The sequence below is a fragment of the Leptosomus discolor genome, chromosome 7, assembly GCF_034619465.1.
Source record: "Leptosomus discolor isolate bLepDis1 chromosome 7, bLepDis1.hap2, whole genome shotgun sequence".
Taxonomy (NCBI): Eukaryota; Metazoa; Chordata; class Aves; order Leptosomiformes; family Leptosomidae; genus Leptosomus; species Leptosomus discolor.
Window position 1 is genome coordinate 6,194,799 of NC_141397.1, and position 21,786 is coordinate 6,216,584.

The 21,786-nt window shown below is 45.0% G+C and overlaps 1 protein-coding gene across 2 annotated transcripts in view; it reads left to right on the forward strand.

Annotated features, from left to right (window-relative positions):
- The window catches only part of BZW2 (basic leucine zipper and W2 domains 2), a 36,004-nt gene extending 20,308 nt beyond the window's left edge, over positions 1 to 15,696 (forward strand). For both annotated transcript variants that reach the window (XM_086467774.1, XM_086467775.1), the window contains 6 exons: positions 118 to 227; positions 2,097 to 2,267; positions 2,767 to 2,913; positions 7,174 to 7,312; positions 13,684 to 13,806; positions 15,397 to 15,696. In XM_086467774.1, coding sequence (XP_086323900.1) covers positions 118 to 227; positions 2,097 to 2,267; positions 2,767 to 2,913; positions 7,174 to 7,312; positions 13,684 to 13,806; positions 15,397 to 15,425 — 719 coding nt within the window. In that variant the 3' untranslated portion in view covers positions 15,426 to 15,696. The remainder of the gene's footprint in view (positions 1 to 117; positions 228 to 2,096; positions 2,268 to 2,766; positions 2,914 to 7,173; positions 7,313 to 13,683; positions 13,807 to 15,396) is intronic.
- The last annotated feature ends 6,090 nt before the right edge of the window (positions 15,697 to 21,786 follow it).

Sequence of the window (21,786 nt, forward strand, 5' to 3'; positions counted from 1 at the left end):
TAAATGTGTTTTCATTCCGTATTTTTGTAATCATTTGGTAACCTTGTAATTCTTATAGCCGTCTCTAAATTCATGTTGAAAATTGCTGAAGCGTGTTTTGTGTTTTTTCTCAAACAGGGATTGCAGCCTCTTTCGCTGTAAAGCTTTTTAAAGCATGGATGGCAGAGAAAGATGCCAATTCTGTTACCTCTGCTTTAAGAAAAGCCAACCTCGATAAGAGATTGCTAGTAAGTACGATATATTTCCAATAATCCTTATCTCTCTTTGAGAAAGAGAAGGAAATAAAATGCAGATGGTAGTTTGCTGTAAGCATGTTAACTCCCCCTCAGACTCTCTTAGCATTTTTTAAATATTTTGAATCACAGCAATATTGTTATGGCTGTAGCATTGGTACAGGTTCAGAAATATTAAATATCACATGTTTTTACATTCTGTCTCTATTTTTCCTGTAGTTAAATGCCTTCTGAAAGACTGTATATATGGGGCTTGGGAATGAAATGATTTATTTCTTTCCTAACCACTGCTAGCAAGAGACACGCCACCGGCAGCTGTGCGTGTGGACTTTTAATTTTTTGAAATCTGTTTTACTGTTGTAAATAATAAATAAAGTATAAAGGGTTATGATTAGAATATAAGTTTCCAAAGTGACAGTGTTTAAGCATAGCAAAAGCACAGTAAGCTAGTTTTCTGCAGCAGTAGCCATCTGGGTAGCATAAATGGTCCTGCAGTGATGACAGCAGACCTAAAAGGAGCAATGCAAGAAGGCTTTTTCAGCCTTTGGGCTCAAAACCTGTGTTCTGGGCAACGGCCTGAGGTATTTACAGTATCTATGAATATGCAGCAATGTCATGTGCCTTTCCTCTCCAGTGCCTTTCCGACATCAATAGGGGGTTTTTTAATCCTCCAAAAGATTGCTGCTGCGATAATCCAATCAAATCCGCTACATCCTGTGTGGCACCGCCTGGAGAATTTCAGCAATATTTCCTGTTTCTGCCTCAATAATTTATGATTAAGCAAGAATCTTTCAAAAGTGATGCAGCCTCTCACACCCCTTCATCTCTTCAATTTGTGTTTGATTTTAAGAGTCCAAGTCATAAATAATTTGCCATAAAGCTGGGAAATGGGCTAATTACACTGTTAATTAAAGAGGGGGAAAAAGCAAACCGCATCTTATTTCTATTTCAAACTTGACTGACTGAAACTTTCAGCTGTTGGCTCTCATTATGCTGCTATATTAAACAACCATAAAGTATCAGATGATGTTGGCTTGCATAGATGCCTTCATGAAAGTTTCTTCTTAATCTCATTTTCAGTAAGTAAAGGGATTGAGGGTCTCTAGCTTCCTTGTTTAAAAAAAAAAACCAAACCTTATCCGTCCCACAAATCATTGTCAGACACCAAGAACTGGATGGTCAGCAAACGTGATTGAATCCTTGCCAAGACGGGGCATTTGCCTTAGTAATTTTTAAGAAAAATTTTACCTTTTCTAAGTAGCTGAACTTTCATAAATCATAGATGACGGTGTCTTTGAATTGGAAATGCCTACAGGAGTTAACGTTAACAGTACATAGTGGATTTTGTGATTTTTGTTAAATGATGCATTAGTGGCAGTTGTTGCTCAGCAGGGTAGTGACGTCGGACCAGGGTGCCTGGGCCACTTAGTATTGCTGGGTGTGCTTCTCTTCAGACATGGCTGTGGATGCACTGGGAGGGCACGGGAAACGTGGATGCGATGGCTTTACCATCTCTGCCTTTGTACTTTCTCTACAAGGCTCTTGGAATCTGGAAGAGGTATAGTTTCTCTGAGGACTGTTTTGAGCAGCCTCTGAAGCTCACGGCTGTTCACAAGCACGTGCACTTCACGTGGAGTGGGTTTTAGGGTTTTTGTGTAACTGGCCATCATTTTTTCCCTCCGCTATAATGAAACACAACAACACGAATTGAGACGTTTCCAGTGTTTATACAAGCATTGACTGGGTTTTTTTAAGCGCGGTACCAGGTGATTCCCACTGTTCATTCTTAAGAAATGCTCCTTCCATTCTGTCAAGGGTCATAGTTGATGATTTATTTAACAGAGAGCATCCCTGTCTTTTTAGGAACTATTTCCAGCCAACCGGCAGAATGTGGACCATTTTGCCAAGTATTTTACTGAAGCAGGTCTAAAAGAGCTCTCAGATTTCCTTAGAGTTCAGCAGTCACTGGGGACTCGTAAAGAACTTCAAAAAGAGCTACAAGAACGTCTCTCTCAGGAATGCCCAATTAAAGAGGTAAAGAGTGGTATGGTTTTGGTTTTGGGATTTTTTTTTACAACTTTCTGTTTATATAATCATAGTCAAAGACTTAAATCAACACTAGGTAGAGGGGAACAGATATGAGCACATCGTAGATTTCCTCTGGTTTTCGTTAATTTATTCATCACTTCACTCTGTGCTTAAGACTAAAGCAACAAAACATCCTCTGGATTTACAAGTGCAGCTGACTACAGGGGATTTTTTTGTTCGTTTATGCTTGATGAGAATGTGTTTCATTTAACTGGGTTAGCTGTTAGGTTGGAGGGGAGGGACAACACTTGTAGTCAAGTTACAGTAATGTTCTAAATAAAAGCATGCTAAATGCTTCCTTCTTATTATTCTTGTTCTAATTTTGTTTCTTATTACTTCTATACCGTGGTGTTATTTGTAAGTGCCTGCAAGTATTTCGTAAGTCAGCGTTGTTTCTGGTTGACTGGAAATGTTGCTTAAGACAGCCGTTTCTTTCCTGCTCCAGGTAGTGCTTTATGTAAAAGAGGAAATGAAAAGAAATGAGCTACCAGAGCCGGCAGTGATTGGTCTCCTGTGGACCTGTGTTATGAATGCTGTGGAATGGAACAAGAAAGAAGAGCTGGTTGCAGAGCAAGCCCTCAAACATCTAAAGGTGCGTGCACGGGTGAAGAGAGGAAGGGCTGCTGTGAATGACCAGAGTAGGTTCTTCAGCTGTCGATTTTCACCTGTTTAAACCCAGGAGATGGAGAGTTTTGAGGGCTGACAACGGAGCACACCAAGCATTGTGTATAGTCCCTTCTCCTTTAGTCAAATGAGCGCAGAATCGAGGTAGCTCAGATTGTTGAATGCCCTGAGGCGTACGGCGCGGAGAGCCAGGGCAAGCGGAGGCGGTCACAGCCTGAGCTGGGCTGTGCTTTCTCAGTGCGCTAGATCCCGAGAGGCTCCTTGCACTGGGGACAACGTTAAGCAAATGCTGAGAGTCAGCTCTGCTCAGACCTGGCTCAGACCTGGCTAGTAAGCCTGCAGGAGCTGCCTTTGCAATGTCTTTGCCAGAAGCAAAGAAGTTCTGGGAGCACGGCGAAGGCGGCACCTGTGCTGGCTTTGCGCAGAGCGGGTTAGATCCGGGCAGGACTGCTGAGCTCAGAATCTGGGAAACGGTTGTTGCCGGTGTTGGCTGTGGGAGCTGGATACTCAGCGACTTGTCAGCTACTCAGCCAGGAGCTGGCTTGAGAGCACGTGCTGTGTATAGTGTGGCTGCTCTCTGATCCAGGTGCTGTCCTTGTGGATGGGAGAACTGAAGGCGTAGAAAGACGGGATGTAGTTTGCTTAGTGTCACAATTGCGTGTTGGTACCAAAACCCTTAAGATCTTGGAGTGGAAAAAAGACCCAAAACCAATGCAGAGGCATTGGAGTCATTCCTATGGTTCGTATTCCTCATCTAAGTCTGAAGGAATTGCGCAGTGAAAGACACTTGGACTGAGAACAGAGGCAGAGAGGCTTTTCAGCAGAATTAGTACTTTTAAGCTGGTAAACCATCATGAGCAAGAGCATACTCCCTTATAGCTAGGGCTGCAAAGATTTGCCCTAGGACAGAGGCAATCTGTACTTTATTCGTTATGGTAAAATGGATCTGAAGCTTGATCTCAATTCCTTTCTTCTTCATGTTGGCTGCCTCTCCATACTTGGAATTCCCACGTTGGTTTAGCTCCTACTACTGCTGTCCTTTCATCTGAATTTGGTTTCCCAATCACTGTTCCTAGAAATGTTGTCGCTTGGGATCTTGTGTAGTCTTTGATGGCAAAACTGAATGCCTTAAAGTCTTCTTAGGTGACCTAAATAGCAGTAGAAGGACGAGGCAGTTTCCGGAAGGAGGAGAGACATTGTTTTTCTTGTTCTTTTGATGTAAAAATTTATTATATCTCTTTGAATTGTAACAGGGCATCCATTGAGATTTATTGTCTAGTACTGCAGGGCAAATTATCAAACAGTTTTTGGAATATTTTAACGTTGTGAAAAGAGAAACACAGCTGGCTTTGTACAAATATTGTTGACTGGATGCTTAGCCCTATGCATCTCACTGACCCAAGCCATCAGTTATGTATCTTAACACCACTGAGTTGTGTAAGGCATCTTGCTTATACAAGATAAGCGTCTTTCTAGCTACATCCACTGTTTTTAACAGCGGACAAATCTGTGTGGGGTATTTGCTGTTTGCACTTCCAGGTAAGATTTTTAACAGAACCAGTAGAAATAGCAAATTTAGACTTTGCCAGCTGCCGCTTTACGTCTCGGTGTTCAAAACTGAACAGCGTTTGTTTCACATCCTGCCTCTATGGGTAGGTAGAGAAAGATCTTAGATCCCTGTCTTTGGGCTCTCAGCTGACCCAATGCGTGAGCCAACTCCAGAAATCAGATTAACGCTGTTAGCGTGACAGAGCCTCGTTCCTGTGTCCTTAAACAATCTTGGAGTTGTTGTGCCCTGCTGGCGTGAGTCAGGATGCGTATAAATACGTACTTGACACGGGACATGCCAGGTGGTGAGATTTATTCTTGTATGGCTGTAGCTGACAGGTAACTTTCACAAAGCACAGTTCCCAGCGCTTTGACATCTGGGTACCAGTCTCTTTAGCTTATTAGATTTCTTTTAGTAAGCTGTATACATACAAAGCGCCCTGAAAAAATGTATCAAGGCACAGAATATTCACCTAGTTTACAGTTCTTGACAAGCCTTACTGGGTGGGTGGCTTCCTAATGGAGGTGGTGGGCAGCCGTGAACCAGCCTACTCAGGCAGCGCAGTAAATGTCATGTGTGCCATCCCTATGGCAGGGCTGGCAGGAGCTGAGCTCGGGAGGAGATGGGGCAAGCTGTTAAACCCTGTCTCTGACCATATAAGCTCCTGACTGTCCCAGTAACCTCACTATGACATTAGGGCTTAGCCCCTAGGCCACCTCCAGCGCAGAGAAGAGATGTTCCCCGTGGGTGGGGAGAATCCTCCAGACAATTCGCTCTGCAGGCAAGGCTGTGGTGTGACGCTGCAGCTGCTGACCTGCTGCTGCCTAACCTGAGGCAAATGGAAAATAATGCCACTTAGCTCAGCCAGCAATGAGAGGAAGCGAATGGTGTGGTTCCTTAGTCAGTCAGGCACTTGTGGCACTTACAACTGTAAGTCTGTACCAGGTGGGGAGTGAGAGGAATGCGAAGGGCGTCAGCCCGATGTGGGAAAATGAAGGTATCGTCCTCCTAAACTGGACAGATAGGGTTTTTATTATAAATTACTTAGTGCTTATCGACAGCAGCACTTCACAAACCCGTGGATGGCGGCGGGTTCTGCTGAGGCTATTAAACAAACGAACTGCAGGGTATATTGTCCTGCCTCCCTGCAACTTGCTGAGGTACCGGGTGGGTGCTTCAAGGGCCAAAAGAGGAAAAAGAGGATGTCTTGCTACCCAGAGGCCGCTCAAGTTTTGCAGTGTTTTTACCAAAACAGTAACGTGTCTAAACATGTGGCTGTGCCTTCAAGAAGGGGAAAAACTCAGCCTCTGGTGTTAACGACACCTCATCATTTCTTGTAGTTACTTTGTAAGGGAGTTTCTTCCAGAGGAATAATACTGTCTGCGTGCCTAGCTGCCCTTGTTACAGTTGCTGTGTGATTTCTTGCTCTCTCTTTCTTTAAGTTAATAGCTGATAATTATTTTGCAAAAGACATTCTTTAAAATTTCAGTTGGTTTTAATACCTTTTAATAGTTTGTTTTTTTTTTTTTTTACCATGGATCATAAACCCTCAGGATTTAGCCTTTTGTAGAGAAGTCCTGAAGCGTACGTACTTTCACCGTACTTTCGGTGCTGCTGGTGGTGGGCGCTTTGTTACCCGACTGCGTCCACTGGCAGCCCTGGTCTCACAGACCAGACCTCCGCTGTGCCATGGCATTGTAAATCCAGCTGAAAAATGCCAAACTGGGAGTGTTACTGAAAACTGATGAAGAAAGGCTGAGCTGATCAGTGCAAGAACAATTTAAAAAGTAACCTTACTGTATATTTGGCCAAGGGCTCTGAAGATCAAGGGTAATTTGTCTTTCCTTCAGCTCTGAAAAATGCTCTTAATATTACCTTAAATTTAAGGTTGCAGTCTTAGCTGGACTTGTCACAGGCTAAGACAAAAGGCAATTGGAGAGATGGATATGAGCAATGTAGTTCTTACGGAAAGAGTGAACAGGATGTGGTCCTTTTAATGTAGTTTCTAATTTTAATGTCTGAAATAAGAGGGAAAAAATGCCTAACAAAAAAGTTCTTGCTTTATCTTTTATTATATTAAGAAACTCCAGAGAAAGACAATGAAAGGTACTGCTGCTGTCTTGTCAGAATAACATTAGCCGTTAATACTGTGCTTTGAAAACATTGCTGTTTACCAAAGCAAAGGTTGTCATGATACTCTGATTGTAATAATGCGAAAAAAATAATGACACGTGATCACAGTTAACCTGGAATAATTTAATTTAATTCAGTTTCCTGGGACTTCGGAAACTAGAGATGTGCGTTTTCATGCACTTTGGCGTTGGATGTCTTTCATTACAAACATCAATGGAGCATCACTCCTGAGTCATGCTACCTTGTGAAATGTGTAAACAGCAGCACTTCGAGACGTGAACTTTATAAATTGACTTTTCCAAATTCAGTATCGATAAGTGGTACTGAACTTCAGCTCACAGCATGCAGCACATCTTACCAAAGCTCATGGGTATTTAAGTATATGCATTGTAGGTGTTTAAGTAAATGCAGTTGGCATCTAAGGTTTCTGTGAGACAAATTTTCAGGGATAAAATTCACGATGCGTACATTAAAAATTGTTATTTGCTTGTTTTTATTTTCAGTATACCTACATGCATTTTGGTTTTTACCCTCTCTTCCTTTCAGCAATACGCCCCCCTGCTTGCTGTGTTCAGCACTCAAGGCCAGTCAGAGTTGATCCTTCTCCAGAAGGTGCAGGAGTACTGTTATGACAACATCCACTTCATGAAAGCCTTTCAGAAGATAGTGGTACTCTTTTACAAAGGTAAAAGCCTATATCCACTGTTGTATCCTGGGCGTGGGTTCTCTGCGCCAGCCGCTCACCTATGATGTAACAGGAAACAGACGTTCTCCAGGTCTTGCGTATGAGCAGGTTGTGTTGGAGCTGAACTCCTGAAATACCTCATGCTTTGACGGTTCGAAGGAGCGTGGCAGCAGGGAAAGCTGAAACCAGCCCTTCTCCCTCTCTTGCGTTGATCCTGTAGTCAAGAAGCATGAGCAGGATCCAAGCACCGTCCGCGGTCTGTTCGAGTGCAGTTTAGTCCTTGTATAAAACCAGTTCTGGGAAGACATTTCTATAAATTCCTGGCAGATTTAAAAAGTAGATTAGAGCTTGGTTTTAAGGAGCCTTGAAGGTGCAAACTGTCTTGGAAGGAGTATTTTTTTCAGATTGTTTGTTATTCCCTCCCCGCCAGAAGGAGCTTGCTTTATTCTTCTGTCCCTTTTCCTTTCCCTGCCAGTTTCTTGGGGGTGCCATACTTGGAGAGATTTCATCTTTATTGTGAAGTTAGCTTCTTTGCCAGTTTATTCTGATCGGGTTGTCATAGAGACTAATGGTCTTGCACTGTGTGTGATGGGTGAGTGCCAAACAGTTTGTTCTGACATTCTTGCTATAAATAGTTGAAGGAGAAAAATCAGCAGGAGTAGAAACCCAATATTGATCTTTCTTCACCCTGTTGTGCCCAGGTACATGTTCAAGGCAAATAAATTCAGACTTAAAATCATTTCATGGCTTCAGAAGGCAGAAGTAAGTGAATCATGTGGATTTATTTCCGTCCTTGCGTCAGTATCGTGTGGCCTCAATGATCAAATGACAGAGCAACACACCTTGTCCCTTTGCCCTCAATTTCTGCAATTTGTAAACACTATTAATGACTGAGGACAAACTTGAAACTGCCTCCTGCAGCAAGCACATTATTCAGTTTTCTTTGGAAAAGAAAATTCACTTTGGACATGGTGATTGAGCACGGTAACTGCTGGCACTCAGAGCATAAGTGATGATAAAACCAGAAATAGTCTTGTGTAGGATTCCCTTCAAAATTTTTGTAAATTCATTACTGCATTAGCCTGCAAGAGCAATCCTGACATTCTGAAGTATGTAAAAAAAAAAAAAAAAAAAAAAGAAATGACTAAATTGTACATTGAATTTGTCCAAGAACTCAATTCCCATCTGCTCTGGTCGCCCCACGTGCTCTTGTTCTGACTCTGTGGAGATGTACTTGGGCGGGCTCGTTAGGAAGGGGGAGAAGACTTTAGCCTCAGCACTGCAAGTCCCACAATATTATTTAGGATTCTCACAACGTCTAGAAGAGTGTTTGGAGCTACCATGTGGCCTGTCCAGCATGTGCAATACTCGCTGTGCCCCTGTTCCCGCCTGGAATAGCTCGGGCAGGCGTGCCGGAGCACCTGCCCCTCTGCCATCCGACGCAGTCACGCGGTGGCACAGCTGCCAGCCCTTCCTGGCCCCGTTGGAGCCCTGAAGCTGGATCTGCCCTGTTTGGCAGACTTAGTGCTGCCTGCTGGCAACTGCTCGCCTGACTTTGCAGCCACCAGCCTTCCCAGCGCTGGGCACAGTAAGGAAGTCCTCAGCTCCGTCTGTTGAAGGCAGCTTTGGAGTGAAACAGTGCCCATTAGGTGAGGACACGCTACTGGGTTAACCAGGGGAGATCCTGGGAGTGCTGGTCCTCCCAATTCCTGGTTCTCCCAGGTGATGTTGTTGAGCTTTAATGGCTCGTGGCTTTGGCTTGTCGAGAGCTGTGCTGCCTGCCTCTGCTTTCTTTTGGTGCTGGTAGATCTCTGTCCTTCTCCCTAGTTCATACTTATCCACTAGAAACAAGCCATTAAGGCTTTTTAGAGACATGCACTTTATTGTAGGTAAGTTGCTGATGACAGCGTATCTTCTGTTTCCTAATAGTCAAGGAAAAGAGCCCCCAAAAGCTATTACTGGCTATGTCAGTGGTGAGGGAACAGCAGACACCCATGTTCCCCTTTCTGTGGTGCTTCAAGTGTAACCTGCACAGGATCTGGAGAGGTTTCAGGGTACCTGACGAAATTTTTCCAGTGACAAATAAGGCATCTGAAGTATCTGCGGATGGGCAGACAGAAATGCAGCTGTCTACCAGCGTGAATGTGGACAAAAACACAAGTTTGTTGCTTATTACTCGTTATGAGGGAGTGCTTCCTGGGCATGAAGGTAGTCATCAGTGATAACACACACCAAATGCCACTCGTGCTTTGACAAATTTAGTTGTATGACTACTCTCATCAGCAAGTCCAACATCTTGCATTTAAGTTCTTCCCATATTTCCATCATAAAGTAGCCCTTGGATTACTTTCCTGGGAATTACATGGAAATCCCTAAACATATTAACAGGAACAGTGGGGCTCATTAGCCCCTAGAAGGTCTTGAAAGCCTGTGTCATTGGGGTTTTTTTAGTCTGTCTCTAAATAAGGAGGAATAGCCACTTTTCCCCCAATGGAAGCCCAAGCCCTGTTTTCCCTTATGCGGTAGCAGCTTCTTACCAGCTTGTAGGTATAATTTGCAAAAGCAGTTCTGTAATCAGTTAAAGCTTGTTGACATCATTATTCTAATATCTTTGTGTTCCTGGTACAGTATAGAGAAAAATAAGCTGTCTAGTTCTGTACCGATCCCTGGCTATGATGTTGCTTCTCTGGTTCTCGCTTAAAGCCAGTGCAGCTGTAGATCTGCCAGTTGCAGAATTAGAATTACTGAATTCTCCTGAGTGACACCTAATAAGTTTGCCAGCCCCCTTGCTACTTAAGCTTGCACTGCAAGATGTGTGTTGGTTTTTAGTCCATTCCATGTTGAAGTGTGTCCCTTAGCTGCAGGTAGAATAAGCATTGTTGTTACTGGGTTACATGCTACCTATCATATTCACTTGCAGAATCTCTGTTCTTTTAGTTTATGTCCAACCTGGATATTTCAAATGTGAAATCTTGGTGCTGTTAAAGTAAGAACCATTCCTTTTGTGAGCACCAGGATTTCACCCTTTGACCAGTAAACACCTTTAGCAGGCACAAAGCCTCTGTGTACTTTTGCATTAGAATTCAAGACAGCATTTACAAAATCCCAGGAAAAAACCCCAACACATAAGTACACGTGAAGGAGTACTCTGGTTTGCAGCAGCATAATTAGGCCTCAGAGCTACTCTTCTGCAGTACAGAGATCTTGTACCCGGGCGATGCAGCGTGTCTTCTCAAACGCTGCAGGAATCCTGCACTTAACAAGAGCTGAATCTTCACGTGCCACTTGGGTTTGGTTTTTGATGAAACGCAATTATCTTTAAATATCTTCATTATTCAAGTACTTTCTTCTGGTACTGGATGTAAAATTTTCCCAGCAACATATATATACACCATAAAGACCGTAACTGTACCGTGGTGACATTCCTTGCAGCGAAAGAGCCCTTGCCTTAAGGCTCTGTCCTCCCAGCTGGGTTAGCTGCAGCAGGGTTGGATTTTGCAGATGGAGTGCTTGTGTTGGCAAGGTGTGCTCTTCCCCTTACTGCCCGTGGCTGTGCGGGTGATTTAGTGCAAAGCCGAGACCTGAACTTCAAGTAACTTTCCAGTTAACCCCGCGGTGAAGATGCTGGGCTCTCTCCGCTCTGCAGCTTCTCCCTTTCACGAGGGCTGTCCCTGGAGGCTCTGGCCGTGGGTGGTTTGAGTGGCAGTTGGCTGCACCTGCAGGAAAACCAGCTCTCTGGGGCTGCCATCACCTGGGACTGCAGTGAGAGTGATGTGCACACACCCACAAACCACAGTGTTCAGCTTCAGCCGTTAAAATACATCTATAATGAACTTTAATGAGAAATAGCTATATATATATATACAAAATGAATCATTCCCTTCCTCCTCTCGTCCCCCCCAGTGTTCCCGTTGCTTCAAAGCAACCTAGAGGTATGATTAACTACACCCTGTCCTGCACGATTGTTTGATTGAGCATCTCTGTGCTGACAGGAGAAGATCATCTCTTAGGAGCACTGGAGGCATGAATGTATTCCAAATGACGTTGCTCAGAAATGAAAGGAGAGTTGCAGTTATCCTTTTCGTAGCTGAATGCACTCTGTTCCTCTCTGTTAGTGTAGGAGGCTCATTGCTATGGAGTTAGATACAGGCAAATGTTTCATCCACCTGACTTGAGAACGTTTTAACCTTCAAGGCACACGGTGAGATTGCATGCTGCTATTATCAGGTTTGGGGTTTTGCGGAGGGAGGGAGGGAGAAGTTCCCCCTTCCTCTTTGGCAACAAATCCATTGAGCTTACAGTCTGCAAATCAAAAAAAAAATAAAATTTAAATCCTATTACTCTTGGATTGTGCCTACCTGGAGGCACTTCCTTGTACGGTATCGTAACATGGACTGTAATGCAGCAACGGGCTTCTGCAGCTTCTGCGAGGCGGCGGCTGCGTGGTTTTAAAAGTCCACCACCCCCAAGAGCCAGCTCGAGCCCTGGGAGGGGGTTGTTCTACTCTTCTGGTTTTTTCTTTCTTTTTTTTTTTTTTTTCCTGAAATCTGTCCTGATTTTCTTTGCCTGTCCCTAACGAGCATAATACATGTCACACCCTGAGTAATTCTGCAGATGTAGTTGTGTGAACTTCAGGACTCTGTGGTGAACGTAAGCTTTTTTCATGCAGGGATTAAACTGCAGTTTCGTGAGAGTCCACATGAAATATGTTCACGTTTGCTAAATGAAAATCCTGATTTGTTAAATGCTGTAGTTGAGCTGCTGCTAAGGACTACTGGCAAGTATTTAATGCAGCATGTTTGAAACCTCTTCCTTAGCTCCAGTGCTTCTGTTGCGTTGGAGAAAAAGTTCATTGTGGTGGGTTGTGATTTCAGGAAGATGCAGCTTTATGTGCCACTTGTAGGGTTCCCTAAGCTCAACTTCATAAGCAGTGAAAAAAAGCCCCGCGGCAGCGCAGTCCTGTGTTCCCTGCAGTTTCAGCTTACTGTCAGCTGCAGCAAACTGCCAAAGGGGTTTTGTTGTGGAAAAGTGACCGAGAGACAAGGTAACTGCCAGTCACACACACTCACTAAATTCCAAGTTTTCAGGGAGACTTTCATATTCACTTACTGTTGGATTTGATTAGGTTCAAATGTATCCCTGGTTGTTTCCATCTGTTTGTTTATTATTCAACAGCGTCTGTGAAATGCGTCTGCTCTTCTGATCAGATGCTTTGGGGTTTCAGTGTCATTTATTTGAGATTGGCGCCTGCCCTTCCCTGCACATCTGCTGTACCCTTTAGGCTGGAGCAGAAGGTGACGGTCAGGGTCGGCGCTTTGGGTGCCGGATGGGTGGGAGGGCACCAAGGGGCTCGAGGAAGCAGTGAAGAACTCAACGTAAAGGCGTTGGGTTGGCAGAGCAAGGGAGGGTAGTTTGTTCAAAGACAAAAAGAATGGAAATTTTAATGAGATGTGGAAAGCTGTCTTTAGTCTTTTTATAGAACAAATACGGTTTGATTTATTTTTTGTTGTTGTTCTTGCCTCTTGCATTATGCAACTGCCAAAACGCCATTGTGGATCCCAGATTTTGCCTCCACAGCCATCAATTACTGAGATATTTGACTTGGCTGGATCTCAGGAGCTTTGTTCCTGGGGCTAGAGGTCTGTTGCTAGACCTAAATTTGCATCTGTTGGAAACAATAAGTGTCCTTGCTGTTTATTAGGATTTCTTTATACTGAACCGTACTCAGCCTCACGTTGCCTCACCGACAGCGATTTTGGTCCTGATGCTTGACATGAAAATGTCAGCTGTGCTGTCCATCTGAGCCAGTCCCTTAAATTGGGTGGTCTGAATACCGACCTTAAAACTTATTAGCTAAAAACAATATAAAACCCTTAGGGAGAAAGGATTGCAAAAAATCCCTACTGGCTGTCTTTTACGTGTTCAATCAGGAGGTGTCTGTCACTTCGCATTTCGAGAGCCACACACAGTTCTATGATCCAACGGCAAGAAAAAGCATGGTATTTCTTATTGTGGTAACTTCTAGGATGTGCAGAGTGATTGATTGATTGATTGATTGATTTAATCCAACTGTTTTACCTGGTGTATTTAAAACAGGTGAATAGAGCGTTGTCCTTTACAGGAGCACAATAGTTGGTACTTCACTTTAAGCTTAACACATTACATGTTTTATTGCATCTGGAATCCCTTATGTGCATCAGATACTCTGTAGTTGGAGCCTAACATAGTTCACGCAAAGCTTGTTCCACTGCGATCATATTAACTTATTTTATGCTGCCATTAAAAATAAAATCTTTCTTCTCTTGTGTTCAAAATCTTCGAACCTCTAAAAAATACATTGATTTTTTTACAAACACTGATCTGTATTTCAGCTGACGTCCTGAGTGAAGAAGCTATCCTCAAGTGGTATAAAGAAGCGCACGTTGCTAAAGGCAAAAGTGTTTTTCTTGACCAGATGAAGAAATTTGTGGAGTGGCTGCAAAACGCTGAAGAAGGTACGGCTTCATTTCAAGAGCTGTGGTAGACTCTTCACAAATCAAATTTGTTTTTCCAGGTTTTAGTAGTGCCAGGCGTAGGTAGTACACAGACTTAGAAAGCAGCAGGCGTGACTGCTCCCAGTTGTTTCCAGCCCTGCCCAAGCCTAACAACCCTTGCTGCTTTTTAAACGTTTGCGGTGTCCTTACCAAGTCCTTAAGTCATCAGGTACCACTTGTCCGTCCGTCAGGGCTTGAAGCTGCCCTGATGACAGCGTGAAGGACCTCGCTGTTAGCACGCGCTGCCTGGCAGGGTTCTGGAGCGGTGCCTTTTCCGCTGCCATCACCCGTGCTGGTGCCGTGGACGTGGCACAAGCCTGCCTGTGCCGCTGCACTTGGACCTGCCTTTAGCTGCATGGTCAGAATTTACTGCTTTAAAGCAGTTACCGGGGAGGGGAACGAGTTTCTTTAGTCCCCAGCGTTGTTTTTCTCATGTTCTGAGTAGGAAAATACTTTGGTTTGTACTGAATAAATAGGTTATCTCATGGAAAAGGACACCTCAAATGGAAGAGCAATCAATGTGTAATAGACAGGGATATAATTATCAGCGTTCAGTTGCATCCATTTAATGTTAATGGTTTTAGAAGCTTGGAGGGAGTATGTAGTAATGCCAAGGAGCAGGTAAGACTGCAGCAATTCACACGTGCAGGCAGCAGTATGAAAATGGTGGCTCCTTTCACACTTGAGACTTCACACTAGCAATGCTGGTCTAATGAAGCTTTTTTTTTATCCCCTTTTAATCTTCTGCTTGCATGCCTTTTGGTTGCTCTTTATTTTTAACCTTTCCTGCATGTCCCCTCTGCCAGATGTCCTTGATTACAAAGTCCAGTACAAACGGAGACAAAATATTGCTGTAAGAACACATAGACCATGTTTGCTCTGAGAAATCTGACCTGATGTGTAATACTTGTTGGCAGCAAGCCCTTTCCTGTCAGGTGAACACAGACAGAAATACAGCGTGATGCAAAGCAGCTTTAGGTGACAAAAACACTGTGAATGTTCCTACTTCCAAATTATTTCTACTTTTCTTACTTCTCCTTCTACTTTGAAATTACTTTTATCTCATGCTATACAAATCATAGAAAGTTTTGTTTGTGCCGTAGGGTAACACCGCGTATGCCTTTCTGGGTAGGCTGGATGATGATGATGATGATATTTGCAGAGCCAACAGTTTAAAGGGTGCTTCCTGGATGACAGCTGTACAACCTATCAGAGAGAGTAGAAGGGCGAGCAAATAATGCTGATCCTAATTAAACTCAGCTCAGATAGGCATTGCATGGCGCTGCAGATGAGGACTAGGATAATTCCTAGTGACCTGGTTAAAATTCTAGTGAGGGCTCTGTAAATGAAGGGCTCCGCTGTGGAGGGTAGCAGAGCACATCTTCCATCTTCTGAAGCTGTGCTCTTCTTTCTGGCCAACCTTTCCTCGGAAGCACTGGGCGTGATGATAATTTTCATTTGCGTTTTGGCAGGATATCTTGTTATTTTTGTGGGATTACTCACGTCGCTGTCCTTGTGCAACCTACATTAAGTGTTTTACTTCTCTTCTAGAGTCGGAGTCTGAAGGGGAGGAGAATTGAGACGGTTCAACAAAGCACAGTCTCAGTCTAGGTTAATGCCAAATGCGCTTGGGAATGCCGTACTGTTCAAGCAAAGAGGCTTTACTTCAGTGTCATACAGAAAACTATAGGCTAGGCTTTCCTTTTGTTTAGAAGAATAAAGGTTTTTAATGGAGCCCTGAGGCATTAGATGCTTTACTTGGGACTCTACCTCTGGCTCATTGTACACTAACTTAGGCAAAGACGTTCAGCAAGGAGCCATATAGAAAAAGTGAAATTAAATACTTATGGACTCCTTTTTATTAACGGTCTTTTTCAGGTACTATGGTATATGAACACTCCAATTTCTGTTTATAGAACTGTTTGGTCTGTGTTTGTAGCTCAATATTGGCTTGTGTATGTGATTTGACACCACCACATTTTTTTGAATAAATGGCTTTTATATCTTAGTTTCGTGGTGTTAGTGTGTACGTTTTCTAAATTTGGTTTGTCGAAGTTTTTACAATTCTTGAGTGAAAATTACACAAGAATGTCAGTAGACTGTTCTCATACTTCTTAATGACAAAATCAGCATCCGTAGTTAATTCGGATCACTGCCTAATCTTTATTCCCATATTTCCATATAACTTTGGACAGATTAACCAGATTCCATAGCAAATGTTGATTCATTCAATTTATTAGTTCAAAGAAAATACAAAGTCCCAATTGTGCATGTACAAAATTGATGCAAATGGTAAGCAGAATAACACACTTTTCTGGCTTCAGAAAAGTTAATGGGGATGGATAAGTTTTGCAAGAAAACACATCTCATTTTAGAAGCTTTAGCTTCAAAACATACATGACTAAAGTCATTACATCTGAAACCTGAAATTATTTACATTAGCGTGATGTTACAATTAGCTATTTGACTGAAATACATACATGAATTTATGAACTTCCCAAGACCTATCCAACTTTCTTTAATATTCCCCTTGCGCCTTGATGTGATGCCATGTACAATTCCAGCGCCCCGGGACCTGGTTAGGATGTTGCATCAACAGAGCCGGCGTGCAGGTCTGTACGCGCGTGCAAGCCTCAAAACCCAAGCGCAGAGCTAGAGGCCTGACGTTGTGGGAACGCTCAGCCCCAGCGCTCGGGATCAGAGTTCCTGGAGTCCTGCGTGGTGCCCTGTGGCTGTGAACTCGACAGCAAAGGTCCAGTGCAGCACCATCTCCCGACTTGCACTTTTTTGTCACGCAGCAGTTGCTGCCGTTTTATTTCTCACGAGTCCAGGTACTTTGGAAGTAGCCTTCTGCCCCACTCCCCCCTTTGCTGCCCACGCCTCTGACCATGCTGGTGGCCCAGAACGACGAGGGCAGCGAGTCAGCTGGCCGATACTTTGCACCGCTCTGGTTCCCCTTCTCTTTAAGAATACGTTATTTGAAACACGCTGCATCCTTCCCTTTAAACATAGAGTTAAATCCACGTGAAATACAAGTGGTTGGGATTAGTAAGGCTTAGAAAAGACAGGGGGAAAAGCATAATTAACTAATGAAGTGTGTTTTGTCATTAGAAACCAATAAGCTAACAGATAACACAGATTTTTCTATGGAAAAGTCAACGTTTCATGTAAACCACAGATCGCAGGGTTGTAAATGTACGTAGCTTTACTGGAAATAGCAAGTAGCAAGTGGCAGTCAAGGGCTGTTGAGTGCCAGCTTGCTGTCTACAAGAGCATTTATTTTTGTAACGGGTATTGATCTTTGGAAGGGGAAATAGGTCATGTGGATATTTCCAGTAACTTAGAGGAGACAGGAAGATAGTCATATTAAAAAGCAGAAATGATGCATTAGCGGCCTGCTTTCTATTTCAGGCTTTGTCATTACAGAAAATGCATTTGCCAGGCACTACTGACCTGGGACCAGCTCTTCACAAACTGCAGCTGTGAATTGGTGGTGGTGAGTCGTTACCGATATGGAGCCACTACTGTTAAAACCATCTCAAATTCAAAGTGGCAGTTTTCTAAGGTACTAATGAACATTCAGTTGGGTGTACGTAGAACTACTTTTCTGTCTAACCCCAAACTCAGACTGATTTCGAAGGTGCCGCTCTAGAAGAAGGTGCAGAGGACACCGTGACACGTACCTGCGGCGGGGCTGCAAGACGAGGGTGGCTGCGGGCTGGCTGGGCCATCTGCTGGAGAGGGAAACCATCCTCGGCAGGAGAAGGCAGCAAGTCTTGGATCCCTGCTGCGTCTGCGACCTCAGCGGATACAAGCAAAGCTCCCTCTCCTGCTCGGTGGGATCCGCTGCACTGAAGCTGAGGTACCTACAAGCCAGGCACACACCGAGTTGGACTCTGATCCTCACAGGTCCCTTCCAGCTTGAGATATTCTGTGATTGCTGACGCAGTTGGCCCGGGCTCCATTTGTAGATGTGTTGGAGAGAAACGGGTGGTTTTAGGACAGGGCCGCTGGCCAAGCTGAGATCTGTGATTGTAGCTGCACTCGGGACTGACGGTAGTTGCCCAATTTTCAGTCACCCAGCTCGCAAAACCCAACGTCTTCTGCGGTCGCGTTTAGCTCCTGGGAGCCCCTCTCGGCTTGCCCTCCCCCAGCAGTGTGATTTGTTACTTTGCTTAGGCATCAAGTGTTCCCGAATCTAGTTTTCAGGAATTTTCCCCACTTAATCTTTGAGATCAGTTCAGATGGGGCCTTCTCATGTACATGTGTATTGTCATCCAGCATTTCACATACACGCTGGTAACCGACCTAGGCAGGGGCACAAATACAAACCGACCTGGTTTGCATCAGGCTGAATTTCAGTGTAAACACGTGTAATGATTAGGCTGTTCAAGAAACCTGTGGTTTAGAAGCCGGGCAGGACTTCTGATGTGACTCTCTTCAGGCAAAGCACCCTTCACAAAGTCTGCATTTCAGTTAAAAGCATCCCCGACCCAAAGCATTTTTTTAACATGGCCTTTGAACTCGTACCTGTCTGCTAGAGAAACAGAAGTCACAGTCAAAGCTAAATACGTTCTTCAAATATGGAATCGGTTGTCTTATCAGAATAAAAAGATGTGCTTCACATAATATATTGCTTTTCATTTTGAAACATCAGTGGAATCTAAAGGCCAGAGCTGTACGTGTCTCTCCTACTCCACACTAAATTGCAATGGGATGCACTTTAGCATGGGGATTATTGAATTTGAAGGTGATTCCTCCCTTCTGGCCTCCCCCTTCTGAAATGATGCTGCGGTTTTAACTGAGAGCGCCATTTATATTGCTTTAAAACATCCTTCCAGTACGCAGGCGCTCTCCAGGAGAGGGACCGCATGGTCCCTGGGCTGCCACAGTGAGGCAGGTTTTAGGGTCTCCTTGGTTAAAGCGCTGGTTAGAAATTCGGAATGGTGTTGATGCCATTCCTCTTTCTTACTGCTGCGACTCCCCAGCTGCGCTGCAGGCTTGTCTGACCGGGCCAGGCCCTGCACCCCGCGGCGGTTCGTAATCCCACAGACCACAAACCGTCATCGAGCCAACGCTCCCTTCAGCGTTTTCACCAGCAACCTGCTCTCACCCTTCCTCCCTCTTGGCTGATAGAGCTTTACCCCCCAGGACATGTGGTGATGACCTTCCACGCCGGCGTCCCTCTTGCCTGCGTGGCCAGCACATCCCACACCCAGTGGCCAGACCCGTGCCCAAAGGAGTGGGGGAAAAGTCCCCGAGCTCGTCCCTGGGGCAGCTCCGGGCTGGCTGAGCGAGGAGGAGGCTTTCCCACCTGGAGAAACCACTATCTACCCGTGAGACCCTCTGCAGGGTCCCGGGGTCCTGTCTGTGACCACACTTGGGAGAGGGAGGGACACACGGGTGGGTTTGTGGGGGTGTGGGCACAATTAAGAGTTTCACACAAAAGCGGCTCTCGATAATTCTAGCAACCAGTTGGCAAATTAAAGGTTTGGCTTTTCCCTTTGTTCTTTTAGGATATATTTGAGTTTTGTTGAGATTATTATCGGCTTCACTCAAAAAGTTTTGCCCATGATGATAACTGCTGGGTGATCTCCCTGTCCTTATCGCGACCCACGAGCCTTTCGATGTATTTTCTCACCCCTGCCCAGCTGAGGAGGGGAGTGATAGAGCGGCTTTGGTGGGCACCTGGTGTCCAGCCAGGGTCAACCCACCACAGAGCGGCACAATTTTTTTCAGGACAGCTTGGGCACTTCAGCAATCAAGGCAAGTAAAGAGAGAGAGAGAGAGAGAGAGAGACCTCCAGTGTTGGAAGGGTGTGGGGCTGCTGAACTCTGGTTGCTGTTTTGAACACCTTCCTCAAAAGGTGAGCTTTCAGAAGCGGGGGGGGTCAGCCCTAGAGCGGTGGCAGACGTTGGGCACATGAAGATTCAGCCTCGCTGGGTTTGTCTGAACAGCACGTGGAGAACAAAACCTGTTGCTCTCAAATGTGCCCTTACTGCGGCGCTGGCAAACTGCCTGGTAATCGTAACGGGTCTCCTCTGGCATCTCAAAGGCTTTAAGTTCCTGTCACATTCATGGACAAGAATAACCACCTTTAAAAATCACGTTTGCACTTAAAAATGGGGCTTTTGATGACCCAAATTAAGGCTTGTGGGCTGACTTAAGACAAACGAGTCCTTTCTCAAAAAGAGCCACAAATAATATTACATGGGTTAAGTTCAGCCAACCATTCAGTGCTGGCTGAGCTGCGCTGGTTATTAAGAACCAAAACGAGGACCAATTACATAAGCATGTATTTTCCAAAAAAAAAAAAAAAAGCCACATCTTTTGATTTTGGAGGGGGAAAGAGCAACTCTTCAGGGCTGGCTTCTTCCACTTCCCCACCAGGCTTTTGGTTCTGTGCTATGATATTTAAGGAAAAGTTAATTCCTGCTCCCGACCAGCCATGTGGTCCTTTAGAGCGTTATGTAAACAGAAACAAATCCGGGGAGGGGACGTTACGCCAGCACCTGCGGAAGACACGATTCAGGCAGGCGAGCGCTCCCAGGCTCTTGTGTGCAAACCTATATTTGGCCCTTGGCAGGGAGCTGCTGCGCTGGCGTCCCGGCTGCCCTGCTCAACTGCTATTTTTTCCTGGCAGGAATCCGATTACCAGCCCAACGGCAGCCGCCGTTTCCTCCCACAGAGGCCTGGCTGCTCATGTCACCCCACGCGCCAGCAGGGCTTTCAGACGCTCGGCCCCTTCTGGGTTTCTCCTTTCCAGTTCACCCACGTTATTCTCTGATGGGAAGGAAAGTCCTGAGCTTACAAGGGACCTCAGGAGCTTTGGTGGGAGCTTGTGCAGGTTGGAGACTCACCTCACCACTGCTCCCCGCTGCCCTGGGGCACCAGGGGCCACGCTGGGACAGCAGGGTCCTTCGCGCCCCTCTGAGGCGACCCAGACGAGGAGGAGAGTGGAGAGTGTGTGCTTGCCTTCCCGCTGCGCCGCCCACGAGGATGCAAGAGAGAAATGCACTTGTCGGTCTCAGCTCCGTCCTGCAGACATACAGGACACGTCCCCCACCCACTGCACAGGCGGTGCTGGACGGTATCTACCAAGATCCACCATCATCTCCCAGGCAGCACGAGGGAAGAGGCCGGTGCTGGAACTGCTGGTACAACACAGCCGCAGGCTGACAGGTGACATTTTGGTGCTTGGATCTGTCACTGCCGTGGCTGCTGGCTGCCAGAAACTCAATTACCTCAGTCCAAGTGCCTCATTTAACGGTTCAACGTTAACAACTGCCGCTGTCTCCCACACTCATCACTAGCACTTCTGCTGATGGCGTTACCAGACGAGTGGCTGCTTCCGTACCATCCAGCACCCTTCACCCTCCGGGACTGCAGGGAAACTGCAAGCTGCTCTGGAACGCCTCTAACAGGGAGAAACACACCCGTGAACACCAAATGTCTCTGATTTAGGAACAGACAGGAATAAAAAATAGACAGATTCGGTCCTGAAAGAACAAATGACTGTATCATGGCAACTTCATAAAGATAAGATGCATTTGCATTGCAGTCTCTTCCAGCACATCAGTTGCCCGATATTTTCCTGTTTATTTTTCCCTGATGAAGTTTAGGAACATTGCTGGCAGGGCAACATAACTCTCTCTGTATCATCACCAGTTATTGCTGGGATATTTGCATAACCCTGACAGCCATAAATTATGCCAGAAGAAATAACAAAACAGTATTGTTGATGTAGCCAAGGATATGACCAAAATAAGGTTTGCAGGCAGACCTATGTTATTAGACCCTCTAGTCTAGCTGGGAAAAATCAATAAGCTTTCCAGCACGTCAGTCCATCTCCAGGTCCAAAATAGAAGCAGCAGCCTTGAAAAAATAAAAACCGATTGAGAACAACTGCTCCAAAATTTAGTTAGATTTGTATCAATAAGA